The 20,553-nt window shown below is 45.7% G+C and overlaps 1 protein-coding gene across 1 annotated transcript; it reads left to right on the forward strand.

The window, feature by feature from the left end:
* The first annotated feature begins 3,156 nt into the window (after positions 1-3,156).
* On the forward strand, positions 3,157-5,670 carry LOC145823400 (uncharacterized). The gene is made up of 2 exons (XM_082922944.1): positions 3,157-4,525; positions 4,613-5,670. The coding sequence occupies exons 1-2, from the start codon at positions 4,094-4,096 to the stop codon at positions 5,336-5,338; spliced, it is 1,158 nt and encodes a 385-aa protein (XP_082779070.1). The 5' UTR covers positions 3,157-4,093; the 3' UTR covers positions 5,339-5,670.
* Positions 5,671-20,553: the final 14,883 nt, after the last annotated feature.

Genomic DNA, 20,553 nt, shown 5'->3' on the forward strand with positions numbered 1-20,553 from the left:
TTCTTCTTATCCACACCTAACCAATGATCCCCAATCATCCCAAAGGGTCAGGGTAGTCCAAGAGGACGCCCTACCATAGATATTGCCGAGTCTTATAGACCCCCCAAGGTCGTGCCACCTCAACTTGGGTATAAGCCAAATCAACTGATGAGTGAATTCATCTTCACCCCCATCCTCGAGATCTGGGCCCTTTGTTCAAGGTCTAACCTCACTCATGATTCTGGTGGGCTGATCCCGGAAAGCTCCAAGTTCGCAAATGTTTTGGGACTGACCAATGGAGCGACTTCTAGATTGCGATTGAATCTATTTGAAGCCCAAGTGCCTCGGATCTCTAGGCTTGCTTAATACCCTTTCGAGTCTGGGCCTGAGTAAGTCTCTAAGTTCGTGGATCTTAACTCTTTTGAGGCTTAGAGCGATTTGGCCCGTTTGGTGATAATAAATCTGGGTTCACCAATCTTGGACTTTCTGATTGGGCCTAATTAATTTTAATGGGCCTGACTTGACCCCTTTTACATTTTCCCCCTTGCATGTATGAGAAATTATAGTTTTCTCGGACATGTACTTCATTTCCTCCGTGGCTAGGTTTCGTTTCTCCTTCTTGGGTACATCTTGTCTTTGATAAGGCCTATGGATAAGGTTGATAACTCACTGTAACTTATGAATAAAATTGACGATTGTGGGAGCCAGAAAAATATAGGTACTGGCTTATTGGGCCTAACCCAAACAAAGCCTACAATGGGTCCAACCCAAACAAATATCACACCCCCTATCTATATAAAGAGAGGGGGCATCCCAAGTAGAAGGTATGCCTCATCTCTCTCTATAGAACACACACCCTTTCAAATATATATACTATTTACTTCTTGATTCAATGACTAACTTCATCATCGAAGTACTCCCGGCCGGCAACCCCGGTTGGGAGGCACCGACTATGTTCATCATTGCAGATCTACAGGAGTGAAGCTCTTCTCTTCTTTGGATCTCTACAACATTCATGTGAGAGGATATTTCATGGTCTCACAATTGGCGTCGTCTGTGGGAAACGTCTGATAGAGTTCAACGAGGAAGACAACAAATACCATACTTAAGATGCTCAGATCATTGTTACATGTTACTATAAACATGACGCACAGTTAATCCTATCTTTTTACTCTTTGTTTAAATTGATCTTTGAAATTCAATCTTACTGTACGGGGAGGAAATAATTCTCCTCGTATAATCCTGTTGACCAAGTCCACGCTCCTCCGTACGACGTCGCTTTGTCACCTGAAAACACAAACGTGAGCTAGCCGGCGGGTGTGTGCCGGAAACCTCTCCGATGCCTAAGTCAGAAAACTTGACAAATAGACAAAGCTCTAAGTTCTCAAGAAGATTGTGTTCAATTACCTCCTCCAAGGTGATGCTTGTGAGCTTTTATAAGTTTCATATGGCACAATCCTAATAGGACTTGTACTTCTCCATGCAGAGTCCTCCTAGGATTCATTCTCCTAAGGATAATGCTTATCCTTTTACACCCTCCCCACTGCTTAAACCAAGTGGGATGGTTTTCTTCATGGCCGAACTACAGCATGACCGAAATAACACTGGCTATGCTGAGCCACATAGAAGGCCGAACTATCCTTAGCTCGGTCTTCTCCTCTAACTCATCACTTCGGCTGCCCTTGTTCAACCTTGGTGCGTTTAGATCAAACTTCCAAGTAGCAAGTTCTGACTGACCTAGCCAGAGTATGTCATGACCGGACTAACTCCGAAGCCGGTCTTCCCAGAGCATACTGCGACCGGACTAACTCCAAGACCCTACTCCGAGTTGTCTCTGGACCGGAGTAGAATTACTCTTCCTTGGGCCGAAGCAACTATCTCTTCTTGAGCCGGAATAAACTCACCTCCTTGGGCCGAAGTAACTTTGTCTCCCCAAGGCCGGAGTAACCTTGCCCTCTAGGCCGGAGTATTCAGTACGGCCTTTTTACCTAGTCCTCTGCGCTTTGGGCCTCAAAACCCAACTCGAAGCTCGGCCCAATTTTTCCAAAAATTACCCTCTCAATTGCCCCTTAATTCCATCTGTGCAACATGATTGGGATTACCAGCCTTCTGGCCGAGCTAGAGTTTGTTACGCTTTTTCAGCCGAGCTAAAAAACCCTTTTAGCCTTTCCAGCCGAACTAAGTTTACCTCGGGTATCACTATGTCCGGTCAAAACGTCTCTTCAGTCATAGTGTCTGTAACGCTTCCCATTCCAGTGACACGTGGCAGGCTCTGATGGGCTAAGGACGGCTGTCACGCCGTCTTCGTGCTTTGAGATCTCGAGACGGTTCCCGCCCAAATTTTGGGCTCTCTAACAAAAGTGAACCCTAAGGCTAGGGTATCTTCACTTTTACCACCCTTCATACTCTCCCTCTGCTTTTTTTGGCTGCTCGAGTTCTTGAGCTTTAAGCTTACTGTGTTCGTGCTTCCGTTGCTGCCACTGCCTCATCTTCAACTTCTTCTTCTCCAAACTGGTAAGTTCTGAGAAAACTTGTTGTTGTTTTTTGCTTTCTTCATTTCTGTTTTTTCTGTCTGGGTGAAGCATGCTCGTGTATTCCTTGTTTTTGCTTCTGTACTTTCACGAAAAAATGAATAGAACTTGTATGTGTATGAACTGTTATGTAGAAAAACAAGCCTCAGATCCAAAATCACATTGCGACCGAACTAGGATTCTGTTTGCCCCTAATACGTAGACTTCTGTAGTTAATAACCGAACTAGAACTTGTAGGAATGTCAGTAGTTTCCTCTGAACCACTCTAGCCAAGATAAGATTACCGAACAAGCTTGCATATACCGAACTAGGTACTTCGGTCTCCAACCGAGCTAAGACCTTGGGGCCAAGCCGGCTTTCTTAGTTCTGAAACCGAACTCAGAAAGCCGCCCCTAGGGGCTCAGCCGGAGTAACTTTCCTCACATCGCAACCGATTTAGGCCTTGGGACTAAACCAGCTTTCTTAGTTTTTTAGACCGAACTCAGAAAGCTGCCCCTAGACGTTAAACCGGTCTAAACTGCTCCAAACCGAGCTAACAAACATTCTGAAGAGCCGAGGTAGAACCAGCCCACTAAGCCGAAGTAGGATTTGTATATCTTGCTTATAATTTGTAGCGCGGTCCAACGATCTGTGCTTAGCCCCTTTGTTTTCTACTTTGCAGACTTAGGTTGCCCAGGCACTCCCGCGTGTGCTCAACCGAGCTACTGAGCCTAGTTTTGGTACCGAAATAATTTATTCATAAATTATACAATAAATGGGTAAGTATAGATATTTAGTCGAAACCCCTGGTGGCCTGGCCGAATTTAGGCAAGATTACCAGATTCCTGATGATGTCCATCTGGCGCTGGCCAAAAAAGATGCTACCCCCTGGAACAATGAAGGCTTTGTGCCTTTTACCCTTCAATCCATAATAGAGACCGGACTACGGTTTCCTGTCCAACCGCTAATCTGCGAATTTCTTAGACAGACTAGGTTATGTCCCACCCAACTATCCACCAATACGTACCGTATTATCATGGGGATAGCCGCATTAAACCACCAAACCGGACTGAATCTTGGTCTAGCCGAGATCTTTCACCAATACTCTATCGGCTCAAAGAATGCTGGGTGGGTCTACTACCTTAGAATTCGCCGCCGCCGAGAGAAGATAATCAAGCACACTCCGGACAAAGATCTTAACGATGACGATTTCTTTTGGGTCTCTGGGAACTTTGAGGATTTTCAAGCTCAAATTCCTGGCCGACCTATAAATTGGAAAATGGGAGAGCCTGGTAATTTTACTTCGGTCTTCTGCTTTGTAAGTTATCTCGGTTGTTTAGTCTGTTAGCCGAACTAATACTTCTCTCTTTTTTGCAGATTTTGCCCATCTCCATTCCCTGTATAGCTATCCTAACCTCGGAGTCTTGCGAGCCGCTTTTCGGGTTAAAGAAAGGGATTGGGCCAAGCTTCTAAATTTCGAACCGACCTACCGTTACAGCGGTCGACGAAAAGCAAAGGTGACTGACTTCCTTCTTGAAGAGGCACCGGAACCGGACCCAACTCTGCCCGAGATAAGACTTGTCCCTTTATCCGCAGAAGAAGAGATGGCGAAAAGGAGTAGAGTCAGGGCCCTTCTCACCGAAACAGCTAGGCCCGAAGTGGCGCCTTCCAGCCAACCGCAGCCTGCTGTTGTCGCCCTTCCTTCCCAACAGCCATCCTCTTCCCGCCGAACCAAACGTGCCCGAACTTCCGAACCCGAACGGGTTTTGATTGATGAAGAAACTCCTATTCGGCCGAGCTTACCACCGAGCCCCCAACCGGAGTCTTCCGACCGAACCATCGGCTGCTGGGCACCGAAATTAACCTTCAACGACCGAGACATTCTAGACACAGACTCGGTCGTTGCTGAGAAAGACCACCTGTTGGCCATCAACCTGGCCAAGAGCGTGTGTCTGCCCAAAGACATGGAACATCACCAAAAACAGTTAACCACCGAGCTGAAGTCCATCCGGTCTGCTACTAAGTCCATGATTCTGGTTAGTGACTTCGGTTGCTTTTCTGTTTATGTTTCTTTTTCTTTTTAACTCTTTCTTCGGTTAAAGGGAAGTTGTTTGCTTTGTCAGGCCATTCAAAAGAACCAAATCACCCACAGGAGAGTACTGGAGCTGAGGAAAGTGACAAGGCAAGCGGCGGCCGAGGCAGAGGCGAAATCGGCCGAACTAGAGTTGGCCAGAAAGGAAATGGCCGAACTCCGAGGTGAGGTCGGTCGTTTGACCGGAATGGTTAGTTCGGCCGAGGCCGAAAAGCAAAAGACTGCCATTGTGCTGAAGGACAAGTACTTGCGCGAGTTGCTAAAACTTGAGAGAAAGAAGGATGCCGAAATAAAGGAGAAGGTAAAACAGGCTGACCAGCAGGGCTTCAAGAGAGCAGAGGACGCTTACGCCCAACAATGTAATGCTGCCAAGGATCTTTTCTTTAAGTGCGGCTGGAGGGGAGCCGTTGAGAAGCTCGGTCATGATCCTCAGACCGAGGTTTTCAACCCTCCAGCCTATTTCATACCTAACTCCTTGATGGAATATGCCACGGCCATGCAACAGCAGTTCCTTGAGGGCTCAGATGATGAAGATTCTGATGAAGACTCTGCCCCTGGGGATACTTCGGTTGTGAATGTGGATCAGATAGATCGGCCCGAGTCCAGAGTGGAAGATCTGACTATTGAACAGCCAAATGAAACTGTGGCTCCGGTCGATACCACTGTTGTGACTCAAGGAGTCCTGCCGCCAGAAACCGGTCTTCCAGCTGACACTGATGCTTCCTTTGATGCCGAGATAGATGAACTTTTCTCTTAAATTTGTACTCTTTTCTTTGTAACCGAACTAAGCCCCCTTGTAATGACTTCTTTTTCGAATGAAAATTTTACTTCTCTTATTCCAGTTATTGCGTGTATGCTTGCATTTTGGTTGGTTAAACTATACTTACCAGCCAACCACTCCTTAGCCGACATAATTACTTCGGCTGAGGAGTATTAAGTGTTGGTTTAATCCAGCCAACCACTCTTCAGCCTTACACTTACTTCGGCTGAAGAGTAACAAGAGTTGGTTTATTCCAGCCAACCACCCTTCAGCCTTACACTTACTTCGGCTGAAGAGTAACAAGTGTTGGTTTATTCCAGCCAACCACTCTTCAGCCGTACACTTACTTCGGCTGAAGAGTAACAAGTGTTGGTTTATTCCAGCCAACCACTCTTCAGCCGTACACTTACTTCGGCTGAAGAGTAACAGGAGTTGGTTTATTCCAGCCAACCACCCTTCAGCCTTACACTTACTTCGGCTGAAGAGTAACAAGTGTTGGTTTATTCCAGCCAACCACTCTTCAGCCGTACACTTACTTCGGCTGAAGAGTAACAAGTGTTGGTTTATTCCAGCCAACCACTCTTCAGCCGTACATTTACTTCGGCTGAAGAGTAACAGGAGTTGGTTTATTCCAGCCAACCACTCTTCAGCCGTACACTTACTTCGGCTGAAGAGTAACAGGAGTTGGTTTATTCCAGCCAACCACTCTTCAGCCATACACTTACTTCGGCTGAAGAGTAACAAGAGTTGGTTTATTCCAGCCAACCACTCTTCAGCCGTACACTTACTTCGGCTGAAGAGTAACAAGAGTTGGTTTATTCCAGCCAACCACTCTTCAGCCGTACACTTACTTCGGCTGAAGAGTAACAAGTGTTGGTTTATTCCGGCCAACCACTCTTCAGCCGTACACTTACTTCGGCTGAAGAGTAACAGGAGTTGGTTTATTCCAGCCAACTATTGAGTTAGTTTTTCCAGCTAACTTGGAATAGAATGCTTGCAATAAACTTAGTCTCTAAAGCTAACTTTTACAAAGAATAATTTGTGCTAAAAAGAATTGCTCACTTTATTGAAGGAAGAGAAAATTACATGTTTGAAAAAGAAAAGCTAAAAGTAAAATAACTTGAGATTGGCCGTATTCCATGGCCTAGGGATTGCCTTGCCATCCTTGTCTTCTAGGTGGTATGCCCCTTTGCCGGCTAACCCAACCACCTTATAGGGACCTTCCCAATTGGGGCCTAACTTGCCGTCTCCTGGGACCAAGGTGTTTCCCATTACTTTGCGTAGTACCCAATCGCCAATTTTGAATTGTCTTGGATGAACCTTTTTGCTGTATTTTTTGATTAACTCTCGTTGGTATGCGGCGATGTGGACCAACGCTCTTTCTCTTCTTTCTTCTGCAAGGTTGAGTTCTAAGGCTATGGCTTCTCCATTTAAGTCTGGATCAAAATTTTCGCTTCGAATTGTGGGGAGGCCAACTTCTAGTGGGATCACCGCTTCCATTCCATATGCTAAGGAGAATGGTGTTTCTCCTGTTGATCGCCGAGGTGTGGTGCGGTAGGCCCATAAAACATGAGGAAGTTCATCCGCCCACTTGCCTTTCGCTTTCTCTAGCCTTTTCTTTAGTCCATCCAAGACGACTTTATTTGATGCTTCAGCCTGCCCATTTGCTTGAGGATACGCCGGTGTGGAATTGTAGAACTCTATCTTGTATTCTTCACAGAAGCTTCTGAAGATTCTGCCGTCGAACTGAGTTCCATTGTCTGAGATCAGTGCTTTTGGTATGCCAAACCGAGTGATAATATTTTGCCAAACGAACTTCTTCACATCTTTTTCTTTGATTGATGCCAATGCTTCTGCTTCCACCCATTTTGTGAAGTAGTCTGTTGCTGCGAGAAAGAATTTTCTGCCTCCGGGTGCTGTTGGAAGTGGTCCTACTATGTCTAAGCCCCACATTGCGAAAGGCCATGGGCTAGTTAAAGGTAGGAGTTCTCTTGCTGGTTGATGTATTTGGTGCGCGAATTTCTGGCATTTTTCACACCTCTTCACATATTTCTCTGAGTCTGCTTGCATATATGGCCACCAATATCCTTGCGAAATAGCCCTGTAAGCGAGCGACCTTCCCCCTTGGTGACTTCCACATACCCCTTCATGTATTTCGAACAGGAATGCTTCTACCTTGCTGGGATGAACGCACTTGAGGTAAGGCCCAGAGAATGACTTCTTATATAATGCCAAAGATGGAGATAGCCAAAACCGCTGCGACTTCGCCCTTATTCTGTTGGCTTCTTTTTTCTCTTCTGGTAGGATGCCGTCTTTTAGGAACAGGATGATGGGATCCATCCAGGAGGGCCCTAATTCTGCGCAATATACTTCTTCTGCTTCGGGGTCTTCTATGCTTGGTTTTGGTAAGAAGTCGACGAGTAATGGATGAGGGATTGATGTATCTGCCATTGAGGCAAGGCCTGCTAGCTCGTCCGCTCGGCTGTTTTCCTCCCTGCCAATTTGTTCTATCCTTACCACATCAAACTTCTTGATCTTCGTTCTGACTAGCTCTTGGTACTTGGCCATTCTGTCATCCTTTGCTTCGTATTCGCCAGAAATTTGGTTTACCACCAGCAGTGAGTCACTGTATACCATTAGTTCGGTTGCTTTCAGGAAGTGTGCCGACTTGAGTCCTGCGAGAAGCGCCTCATACTCCGCTTCATTGTTGGATGCTGGGAAGCCAAGGTTGATTGCTTGCTCTATAACCAGGCCGTCTGGAGAGATGAGGACTATGCCAAGCCCTGCACCATGTCGGTTGGATGCTCCATCCACAAAGAGCTTCCACATCTCTCCAACGAATAGTTTCCAGCAGGTGGAAGGGTCAGACGATGCCGTGGGGTCAAGGATGGTGTTTTCTTCAAAGTCCATATTGGCTGTCTGCCCTTCGTCCTCTGTTTGAACTGCTGGTGAGCCTTTGTTCGTCCCTTCCTTGTGGTCCTTAATGTGGTCTGCCTTTGTGCTTGATGGACTACTTTCCACTAGGGGTTGCGCTATTCCGGCGTCAACTTCCGTCCTTAGTTCGGTTGATGGACTATCTTTCACTAGGGGTTGTGCTATTCCGGCGTCAACTTCCGTCCCTAGTTCGGTTGAGTCAGTCAGGTCGACTGGGCAGATATGATGACTTCCAGGAGTAAACTCTGCGACGAAGTCTGCCAAAGATTGAGCTTTTATTGCGGTCTTCGGTTGGAACTTGATATCGAATTGTCCCAACTCTACTGCCCATTTCAAAATTCGCCCACTGAAGTTCGCCCTTTCAAACAGAGCTTTTAAGGGAAAGGCCGTGAGGACGACTATGGTGTGGGCATGAAAGTAGTGCGCCAATTTCCTGGATGCCATCATTAATGCTAATGCTAGTTTCTCCAATGGTAAGTACCTTGTTTCGGCTCCCAATAATGTCTTGCTGACATAAAAGATGGGCAAGTGTTGTATTCCTTCTGCACGAACCAACACTGCGCTGACTGCGTGTTGAGAGACTGCTAGGTACAAAAAGAGTTCTTCACCAGGTACTGGAGTAACAAGAAGTGGTGGGGAAGACATGTATTCCTTTAAGCTTTCCAGAGCTCGGTCGCATTCTTCATCCCACTCAAACTTGGCCTTTAAAGTTTGGAAGAACGGTCGTAGTCTGTCCGACGATCTGCTTATGAATCGGTTGAGTGCAGCCGCCATACCAGTAAGATGCTGCACTTCTTTGACTGAGTTTGGTCTCTCCAACTCCTGGATCGCTTTGATCTGAGAGGGGTCGGCTTCTATACCTCGGTTGGTCACCAGGAAGCCCAAGAATTTGCCAGATCCAACTCCGAATGCGCATTTGGATGCATTGAGGCGTAGCTTGTGTTTCTTCAGGATCTGGAACATCTCGCCTAAGTCTTTCAGATGGTCATTCTCATCCTTGCTTTTGACCACCATGTCGTCGATGTACGCCTCCATTGTTCTGCCTAACAATGGTTCAAACATCTTGGTGACCATCCTTTGGAATGTCGCCCCTGCGTTCTTTAGGCCAAAGGGCATGACCTTGTAGCAATATAACCCCCTTGGTGTTGTGAAGGAAGTGACCTCTTGGTCTGGTTCGTGCATGGCGATCTGGTGGTAGCCTCTGTATGCATCCAAAAAGCTAAGTCGGTTATGTCCTGCCGTTAAGTCCACCAGTTGATCTATCCTTGGTAGAGGGAAGCTATCTTTCGGGCATGCCTTGTTGACTGTTTTGTAGTCGACGCAGATGCGCCATTTACCATTCTTTTTTGGCACTACGACGGTGTTGGAGATCCATTTTGGGTAGTGCACTTCCCTTATTGCTCCTGCCTCCAGCAGGTTGCCCACCTCTTCTGCCACTATTTCGGCGTGGTGGAGTGCCGATCTGCGTGTACGTTGAATGACTGGTCTGGCGGATGGGTGGACATTGAGTTGGTGACTGATGAAGTTTGGATCAATGCCTGGCATGTCGTACGGTGTCCAGGCAAACACTTCGATATTAGAGGTCAAGAATTCCATGACCTCTAATCTCTCAGCGCTGGACAATGATGAGCCAAGCAAGAAGAACTTATCCGGGTTCTTCTCATCTATTTTTACCTCCACCAAGTCTTCCACCGCTTTCTGATCAGCTTCTTTGCCGACGTCAGCGAATAGTTCATTACTCTCTGGTTCTTCCACCGAATGAACGTATCCTTTAGCAGCTCGGGTTCCATTTGCTGTGGCGAAGCACTGTTTTGACATGATCTGATCGCCATAGACTTCTTCAATTATACCGGCGTCATTGGGGAACCGCATTACCTGATGGTATGACGACGCCACCGAACGCATGGCATGCAGCCATGTTCTGCCCAGGATGATGTTGTAGGTGGAGGGGACCTTCAATACCCAGAACTCCACCTGTTTTGATACACTTCCTGCTCTGACTGGAAGGATTATTTTGCCGACAGGCCACTCTGGCATGGAGTTGAATCCAATCAGGGGAGAAACTGCGGGTGCCAAGTCTTTGTCCTGCAGCTTTAGTTGCTTGAATGTGTCGTAATACATGATCTCACATGAACTACCCTGGTCAATCAGAATCCGCTTGACGTCAAAATCCTTGACTCGGAGAGTGACAACCAGGGCATCATTATGGGGGCAGTAAATTCGTTCCAAGTCCTTATCCGAAAAGGACATGACGTTTGTTGCCTCTGTCCTCCCCTTCTTGATGGCGGGTTGGGCACTTAATACTTCCCTAAAGTGCTCAGCCTTCTTGATCGAACCTCTAAGCTCGCATACGCGCTCAGGTTCAAAAACTCCATGAATTACATTGATAATGCCTTGTGGTGGTGCATCGTTTGGCATTCTGTTGGGTTGGTCATTATGATCTTGGGGGGCCGGTTGTGCTCCTCCTTCAATGTATTCGTCCAAGTGGCCTGCTGCCACCAATTCTTCCAAATGCTGCCTTAGTGGCGTGCAATTCTCAGTTCGGTGCCCCTTTTCTTTGTGGAAGGTGCACCGTGATCTGTCGTCGTAATTCTTCTGAGCTTCCCCAAGTTTGGCTGGCCACTTGACAAAAGGCTTGTCTTTGATTTCGCTCAGAATCCGATATATTGGTTTTTTGAACACCGTTGTTATGGCAGTGCGGATTCTCAACCATCTTTTGTCTGGGTCTTCTCCGTTATCTCATCTGCCACGTCCGTTCTTGTTACTTCGGTCAACCGTGTTGACCTTGGCAGGGGTTTTCTTTTCCGGTGCTGCGGTTGTGCTTGATCTTGCTTTAGCACGCGCGCCATCCTCTTCTACCCTGATGTGCTGATGCACTCTTTCCATCAGGGCCTCCATGGTGAGGGGCGGCGTCATGGTGATCGAGTCCCTTAATCGGTTTCCTACTGGTAGGCCTCTTTTATATTGTGCAATGGCTAGATTGGTGGGGCAGTCTCCAATCTGGTTGAATGTCTCCCAGTAGCGACTGTTGTAAGATCTGAGGGTCTCTTTTTCACCCATGTCGATGGAGAGTAACTGGTCTATCTCCACCGGTGTCTTAGTATTTGTCCGAAACCTTGTTACGAACGCTTCTGCCAATTGGGCCCAGGAGGCTATGCTACCCTCTGGGAGCTTTTCGAACCAAGTCAAGCCTAGGTCGCCCAGACTTGATGGGAAAAGTATGCACATTAAGGCCTCGTTTCGCCTGTACACGGCCATGACTTGGCGAAAGTGGCTCAAGTGTGAATACGGGTCCGTCTTCCCTTCATATGTATTGAACTTCGGCTGAAGGAAGCCTGATGGTAGGGGTGCGTTTTCGATCGCTGGGACAAACGGCGAGGTCTGTAGTCTTGCCAATGCCTTGTCCGTTGGTTCGTAGGCCGGTCGCGGTATTGGCATTCCAACCTCGACGCTTCCGTGCGTCCGAGGAGCCAACCGTTGTAAGGCCGAAACTCGGTGTGGATCCCTTGCCCTGGCATCTTCCTTGCATCGTGCTTTTCCTTCTAGCACGGTTCGTAAGTCGGATGACCTGGGTAGCTCGGTTTGTCTGGATCTGGTTTGGTGTGAATGTGAAGGCCAATACGTGCTTCCTTCAGTGTATGATCTTTCGGATCTCGTCCTCTCAGACCTGGAGTGACGAGTCCTTGAAGATAAGGAATGAGTGTCGCCTGTCCTGAGGCTTCTGCTCTCTCCTTGAGAGGGTGTAGTATTCCTACTACGACTTTCTGAGTGGCGAGGGGGCGTCTTGTGCTTGCGCCCCTCTCCTGTCGCCACATCTTTGGTCTTCATCTGGCGTTTCAAGGCCTCCATGTCCGCCGCCATCCTCCGAATCAGTTCATCCTGTTCCTTTACGCGATCTTCCAGGACTTGAGGATCAATCCTCCTCCTTTGCCTGTCGGGACTTTGAGAGTGACGAGGGCTGCCATTCCGCCTTCCCCTGCCGCTCCTCCTGGAATTATGTTGTTGGGGCTCCAAGTCCGCCATGGGAGGGACAGCAGGTAATCCCTCACGCCTTGCGCCCCCTTCTGGAGTTAGTCCGTCGACGGCGGACTGCGGCAAGTCTTCAATGTGTGCCATTGAATGAGAAAAGGAGAAGCTTAGTCAAGAGGTTTTTGTTCTTGTCTGTTCTTCCCACAGACGGCGCCAATTGTACGGGGAGGAAATAATTCTCCTCGTATAATCCTGTTGACCAAGTCCACGCTCCTCCGTACGACGTCGCTTTGTCACCTGAAAACACAAACGTGAGCTAGCCGGCGGGTGTGTGCCGGAAACCTCTCCGATGCCTAAGTCAGAAAACTTGACAAATAGACAAAGCTCTAAGTTCTCAAGAAGATTGTGTTCAATTACCTCCTCCAAGGTGATGCTTGTGAGCTTTTATAAGTTTCATATGGCACAATCCTAATAGGACTTGTACTTCTCCATGCAGAGTCCTCCTAGGATTCATTCTCCTAAGGATAATGCTTATCCTTTTACACCCTCCCCACTGCTTAAACCAAGTGGGATGGTTTTCTTCATGGCCGAACTACAGCATGACCGAAATAACACTGGCTATGCTGAGCCACATAGAAGGCCGAACTATCCTTAGCTCGGTCTTCTCCTCTAACTCATCACTTCGGCTGCCCTTGTTCAACCTTGGTGCGTTTAGATCAAACTTCCAAGTAGCAAGTTCTGACTGACCTAGCCAGAGTATGTCATGACCGGACTAACTCCGAAGCCGGTCTTCCCAGAGCATACTGCGACCGGACTAACTCCAAGACCCTACTCCGAGTTGTCTCTGGACCGGAGTAGAATTACTCTTCCTTGGGCCGAAGCAACTATCTCTTCTTGAGCCGGAATAAACTCACCTCCTTGGGCCGAAGTAACTTTGTCTCCCCAAGGCCGGAGTAACCTTGCCCTCTAGGCCGGAGTATTCAGTACGGCCTTTTTACCTAGTCCTCTGCGCTTTGGGCCTCAAAACCCAACTCGAAGCTCGGCCCAATTTTTCCAAAAATTACCCTCTCAATTCTGTCTAAGAAATTCGCAGATTAGCGGTTGGACAGGAAACCGTAGTCCGGTCTCTATTATGGATTGAAGGGTAAAAGGCACAAAGCCTTCATTGTTCCAGGGGGTAGCATCTTTTTTGGCCAGCGCCAGATGGACATCATCAGGAATCTGGTAATCTTGCCTAAATTCGGCCAGGCCACCAGGGGTTTCGACTAAATATCTATACTTACCCATTTATTGTATAATTTATGAATAAATTATTTCGGTACCAAAACTAGGCTCAGTAGCTCGGTTGAGCACACGCGGGAGTGCCTGGGCAACCTAAGTCTGCAAAGTAGAAAACAAAGGGGCTAAGCACAGATCGTTGGACCGCGCTACAAATTATAAGCAAGATATACAAATCCTACTTCGGCTTAGTGGGCTGGTTCTACCTCGGCTCTTCAGAATGTTTGTTAGCTCGGTTTGGAGCAGTTTAGACCGGTTTAACGTCTAGGGGCAGCTTTCTGAGTTCGGTCTAAAAAACTAAGAAAGCTGGTTTAGTCCCAAGGCCTAAATCGGTTGCGATGTGAGGAAAGTTACTCCGGCTGAGCCCCTAGGGGCGGCTTTCTGAGTTCGGTTTCAGAACTAAGAAAGCCGGCTTGGCCCCAAGGTCTTAGCTCGGTTGGAGACCGAAGTACCTAGTTCGGTATATGCAAGCTTGTTCGGTAATCTTATCTTGGCTAGAGTGGTTCAGAGGAAACTACTGACATTCCTACAAGTTCTAGTTCGGTTATTAACTACAGAAGTCTACGTATTAGGGGCAAACAGAATCCTAGTTCGGTCGCAATGTGATTTTGGATCTGAGGCTTGTTTTTCTACATAACAGTTCATACACATACAAGTTCTATTCATTTTTTCGTGAAAGTACAGAAGCAAAAACAAGGAATACACGAGCATGCTTCACCCAGACAGAAAAAACAGAAATGAAGAAAGCAAAAAACAACAACAAGTTTTCTCAGAACTTACCAGTTTGGAGAAGAAGAAGTTGAAGATGAGGCAGTGGCAGCAACGGAAGCACGAACACAGTAAGCTTAAAGCTCAAGAACTCGAGCAGCCAAAAAAAGCAGAGGGAGAGTATGAAGGGTGGTAAAAGTGAAGATACCCTAGCCTTAGGGTTCACTTTTGTTAGAGAGCCCAAAATTTGGGCGGGAACCGTCTCGAGATCTCAAAGCACGAAGACGGCGTGACAGCCGTCCTTAGCCCATCAGAGCCTGCCACGTGTCACTGGAATGGGAAGCGTTACAGACACTATGACTGAAGAGACGTTTTGACCGGACATAGTGATACCCGAGGTAAACTTAGTTCGGCTGGAAAGGCTAAAAGGGTTTTTTAGCTCGGCTGAAAAAGCGTAACAAACTCTAGCTCGGCCAGAAGGCTGGTAATCCCAATCATGTTGCACAGATGGAATTAAGGGGCAATTGAGAGGGTAATTTTTGGAAAAATTGGGCCGAGCTTCGAGTTGGGTTTTGAGGCCCAAAGCGCAGAGGACTAGGTAAAAAGGCCGTACTGAATACTCCGGCCTAGAGGGCAAGGTTACTCCGGCCTTGGGGAGACAAAGTTACTTCGGCCCAAGGAGGTGAGTTTATTCCGGCTCAAGGAGAGATAGTTGCTTCGGCCCAAGGAAGAGTAATTCTACTCCGGTCCAGAGACAACTCGGAGTAGGGTCTTGGAGTTAGTCCGGTCGCAGTATGCTCTGGGAAGACCGGCTTCGGAGTTAGTCCGGTCATGACATACTCTGGCTAGGTCAGTCAGAACTTGCTACTTGGAAGTTTGATCTAAACGCACCAAGGTTGAACAAGGGCAGCCGAAGTGATGAGTTAGAGGAGAAGACCGAGCTAAGGATAGTTCGGCCTTCTATGTGGCTCAGCATAGCCAGTGTTATTTCGGTCATGCTGTAGTTCGGCCATGAAGAAAACCATCCCACTTGGTTTAAGCAGTGGGGAGGGTGTAAAAGGATAAGCATTATCCTTAGGAGAATGAATCCTAGGAGGACTCTGCATGGAGAAGTACAAGTCCTATTAGGATTGTGCCATATGAAACTTATAAAAGCTCACAAGCATCACCTTGGAGGAGGTAATTGAACACAATCTTCTTGAGAACTTAGAGCTTTGTCTATTTGTCAAGTTTTCTGACTTAGGCATCGGAGAGGTTTCCGGCACACACCCGCCGGCTAGCTCACGTTTGTGTTTTCAGGTGACAAAGCGACGTCGTACGGAGGAGCGTGGACTTGGTCAACAGGATTATACGAGGAGAATTATTTCCTCCCCGTACACTTACTATCTATATGCATATACATATATATATATATATATATATATGTGCATATATTTATGCTCATAGATTTGGTCCAAACATTTATTCAATATAGTCGGCATATACTAAACCCATTGAAATGCCTTTAGTTGGATTTACTTTTGCATTTTTATTCACTCTCTAAAAATGGGTTTCACTCTTATTTTTGTTAGCTTCTTTTCGGCATTATATAATCGATTCACACTCTTTGATTCTTGAGATATACTTGTATCATGAGTTACTAATCTAATTTTTGTGGTAGTCGGCTGCTTATAAAGTTCGAAAATGCGGCAGTCGACTAATCAAGAAGTTATTCGGCAACCAAATGAGGATGCATACAAAAAGTTGTGGCCATGAAAATTTGTTTTTCGGCTTTTGAAAAAACTGTATATTTTATTCGGCAGTGTGAATTTCATAGGCAAATTTTATTCGGCAAATATTTCATTACCTTACGTCATATTTACAAGTTCAATTTTATTCCTTACGTCATTATATTTTCAAGTTCAATTTTATTCGGCAAATATTTCATTACCTTACGTCATTATATTTTCAAGTTTAATATACGGTTGACATTATTCGGTCACAGGAAAATTTTCATAGTTTCACTACCTACATCATGTATTTATTCGGCAACCGTATTCGGCAACATCACTTTCTCAGCCACATTACTCGGCAACATTACTATTGGCTCGTCAACAGTCCGTTGAAGCTTATCCATTAAGTCACTCGGCGACTTCCTACAATAGCTACCAACTTGCCGACTTCCTGCACATCAGCTCGGACACGTCGTTACAATTCTGTCGACGTATAATCCACTTACAATGCCGAGAACCAAGTTCTATCATGTCCGCCATCCCAGTTTCATCTTACATTGCCGACTTGCCGACCAAGTTTTTCGGCCAGCAAAAGCTTTGCCGACTATGGTTACATACCCATTTTCTCTCTTTACAATTGGGTCTACACTCTTCTTCATTCGAATCATTTTTTAGCAATGCAACATGCATTACTTGGCCAATCAAAAGGTTCGTGTCGACTAGATGAGTCCAAACCCACCAAATCGAAGAGCCGAAAAGTAACCAAAGTCCGCCGAAAGTTGCAATACGGAACACATTTTCTGGCAACTAAAATTTCCGACGCAATCAAACCCAAGTTTTGACCATACCAGCATGAAGTACTTCTTGAGATGAGTCCAACGCAACAAACCACGTCAAAATCGGTGCTCAAACAAAGTGGTACGAGCCACTCGAAGTTTGCCAAAAAATTCACTCATTTTTGCCGAAGAAAACGAAGTTGGCATGGCCAAACATAAGAAATCATTCGGTGCATCATGGCTAAGTTACATCCCATAATAGCCGAATAATCACATTTAAATATATACTTTGCCAAATACCAACACAAGGCTCTCTCTTGGTACAGTGGCTTGTGCTCTCTTTCCCTTCCAAAACAAAAGGCAAGGGTTCAAGTCTTACTAGCACCATTTCTTTCCTTATTTTTTATTTTTTGCCAAAACCAAGCCGAGAAATTTTCCAGTGCTTCGTGGAGCTCAATTTTTCACCAATCTGAGCCGTCCGATTCATTTTGGCTGCAATTACGCCTTAAGGAGTCCAATTCCAACGATCCAATAGTCGTTTCCACCTATTTTGAGCCTTTTGAACACATCTGTATGGTCTGATTTTGCACATGCCATGCCAAAAAATTGTACATTTTATATGAAATGCCACATCTCGCAGCTCAAACACTATTTTTGCCACCAAGTCTGAAGTTTGATCGACGTTGACTTTAACAACTTCTTGTCGGCTTTCTCAGTGTAACTCAGCACTCTTGGCAAGACTCCTCTACAATGGGGCAAGGGCTCCACTTCAGCAATTCTTTCTCGGCTTTCTTGGTTTAACTTATCGGCACTTTTGGCAGGACTCCATTCTGATTTCCTTCGAGAGCAATGGGGCAGATCTACGTTGGACAAGAAACTCAACTTTCATAAATCGACAATCTACTTCGATCTGCTTCCAAAATCTACTCGTCGATTCCTTACAATGCCTGAATGATATTTTTTAATACTCTACCATTGGTGTACTTTTTTTCACTTTCCACTTATTTGTGATTAACAAGTCTACCTTATTCAGAACAGGTCATCACTAACACGGAATGTGTAGACACCCCATTTTTGACCGTCCTCAAGACTTGAACGTCACCGTTTGAATATTAGGTGATCATCCATGTTCGTGTTCGTCCTGAGTTCTCGGAGGTTTCGGTCGCGCGCTTTGCTTCAAGACCTCTCGACTTGTTTGTTTTGTGCTTGGTTGTATACCAAACACTTGTGTTTTTGCTTCTGAGGGCAGAGAATGGCTTGTTGGCCATCCCTACACCTCATCGGCCTTGGCTTGAGGCCACCGGCCTAGTTTTCTTGCTACCGGCCAAATATTTTGGTCGGTCGGCAATGTTTTTGGTCGGCCGGCCATTTTTGTTGGTCAATCGGCCATTTTTTCCAGCCGACCCTTATTCATTTGCTTTATGCAGATATTTAGTGCCAGCTGGCACAGCTGGCACGCATAATTCACCCCCTCCATACACGTGTATGGAGGGATTTGCCTCTTGGGTTAGCTTCTCTTAGAAGCTTTAGAATTGAACCTCTATAAGAGGAGAGCCCCTCCTCCCTTCTCAAGGGCTCCAGAGGTCTGAAATTAGGGTTAGAAATAGTTGTATCTATCTATCTATCTCTCTCTTTACATATTTGTGTGTGTATAAGGTTGTTTTGTTCATACTTTTGCACACAAACACCTAGCATTACACCATCCTCTTCGAGGTGAGGTCCTTGGAGGTTGATTTTGGTGTTCTTGGGTTGCTTTGGACTCAAAAAAACCTGCTGGACCATTGTTCTTGAAGAAGGTCTACAAGGGTGAGTGTTCTTGCTTTAGTTTCCCCATTTTTACACAAGCTTTTAGCCTATCTTGCTTATTGTTTTAAGCTTCAACTATAACTGATAAAATTTCTGATTTTATGTGCTTTAGAACTTTTCTTAAGGTCACTTTGAGGTTTGGGGTTTTCTCCCCCCTCCAAGGCCTTGTTAGGCCTTGTTTTAGGCCATACCTTTTGGCCATTGTTCTTAGTTTTGCATGACCTCTCTACCACTGAAATCCAAAGGATTTTCAGTGGTGGAGAGGTGGTTTTGGTGTCCTAAATAGGAGAGGGTCATCCCCTCTCCTTGTTGTCTTTGATGCTTACACAAATGGCTTGTGTTGTAGCTTGTATGCCTAGCTTGCTTTAGCTTCATTTCAGTAGGTATTAGGCTTTGTTTTTCCATGTTATACCTCTGTTTCAAGTTGGTTTAGACATGCCATGTATGCTTCATACACTTGTCTTGTAATCTCATGTTTTAGCCTTAACATGCATCATGTTGTAACATGTGTTTTTAGCATGATTTTGGCTCAATCTCATGAAGCTTCTAGCTTTGTTTTAACATGCTAAAGCTCTGATTTTGGTTGTTTTGGTCATCCATGACTTTCTTTGTATAGTTACCATGTAATCTTGCTTGTTAGCTTCGAGTGTTGAATCCTCTAGCATGCTCCATTTGGATCATTTCAGTGGTTTGGCACCACTTATAATGCTATTTCAGTTCATATGTTATGCTTGTATGCTTGCATTTATAACTCCTTTAATGCTTTAAAGAGTTAGGGTTGTATGCCTCATGGATGTGTCATTGTGTATGCCATCATGTCTAGGCATTCGGGATGCCATCTAAGTGGGTTTTGGAGCTCATTTTAGCATGTCATATCTCTGATTTTGGTGCCATGTTTGGTTGTCTTAGGTGTAGTGTAACACCTCTTTGGTGGCCTTGTATGCCTCATGCCTTGCCCCTTTTGTTTTAGCTTGTTTTAGCTTTGGCCATTGCATGTTTTAGGCTTACTTTGGCATGATTTGGAACTATTTTGGTCCACTTTGGTCATTTGCTTCATGTGTCACATGATCATGGTTTGAGCCTTTAGGCTAGTTTCAAGCTTTTTGTGCATGACTTGTTTGCATTATTTGGTTGATTTGGCATCATCCTTTGCATGTTTTTAGAGCATTAAAATGCTTGCCATATGTCCATGTTTGTCCCTTTTAAGTGTCCTTAAAAGTTTCCCTTTTATGCTTAAGTGTTGGACCATTATACATGCATGTTTGTATGTGACTTTGTCCCTTATCCCCTAGCATATTGGCCGCTGATTTGGGCCTATTTGAGAGCTGCCCATATTGGTTTGAGACCATCCTTTGCATGTTGTTACATGCTTGCCTTGCATGTTGTTGCATACTTGGCCCCTTTGCATGTTGTTGCATGCTATGTATGTTTGTACGTCTAGATGATAGGACTATTAACATGTTGTTGCACGTTTAAGTGATATTGCATTTGGCATGCATCTTTGATTAAGTTGCTTAACATGTTGCTACATGTCTTGCATGTTTGCATGTTTAAATTGCATCTTGCATGCTTGTTAGCTTGCATACTTGTTATATACTTGCGTGTTGGCATGCTTGTTCACATGCTCATATTGCATGCTTAGCTTGCATGCTTAGGCTGCATAGCATTGTGCATGCATCCCATCCCTCTTGATCAAAAATGATAGAGATTGGAGGAACCCTTTGTATGTTTTGTGTGCATTTCATTTGATATCAAATTGCACACTTGACACCTTGGGCCATCACGCATTGAAATGCGTGATTGATGACCCGAGGGTCGAGAACCATACTCCTTTAAGTCTCAAACATGATAAGGAGGGTGGTGGTGCATAAATTGCTTTGAAAATGCATTGCCATGTCTTGTCTGTCCTCTGTTGCAGCAAACCAATATTCTGCAAGAAGAAATGGCCGGTTGGCAACTTTCAGTGCCGGCCAACTATCAATACCCAGCCGGTGATCTAATTTTTGGTCGATGACCATAATTCCATAGC

This window comes from Camellia sinensis, chromosome 4, assembly GCF_055761805.1.
Source record: "Camellia sinensis isolate YWXY chromosome 4, ASM5576180v1, whole genome shotgun sequence".
In the NCBI taxonomy this organism is placed as follows: domain Eukaryota; kingdom Viridiplantae; phylum Streptophyta; class Magnoliopsida; order Ericales; family Theaceae; genus Camellia; species Camellia sinensis.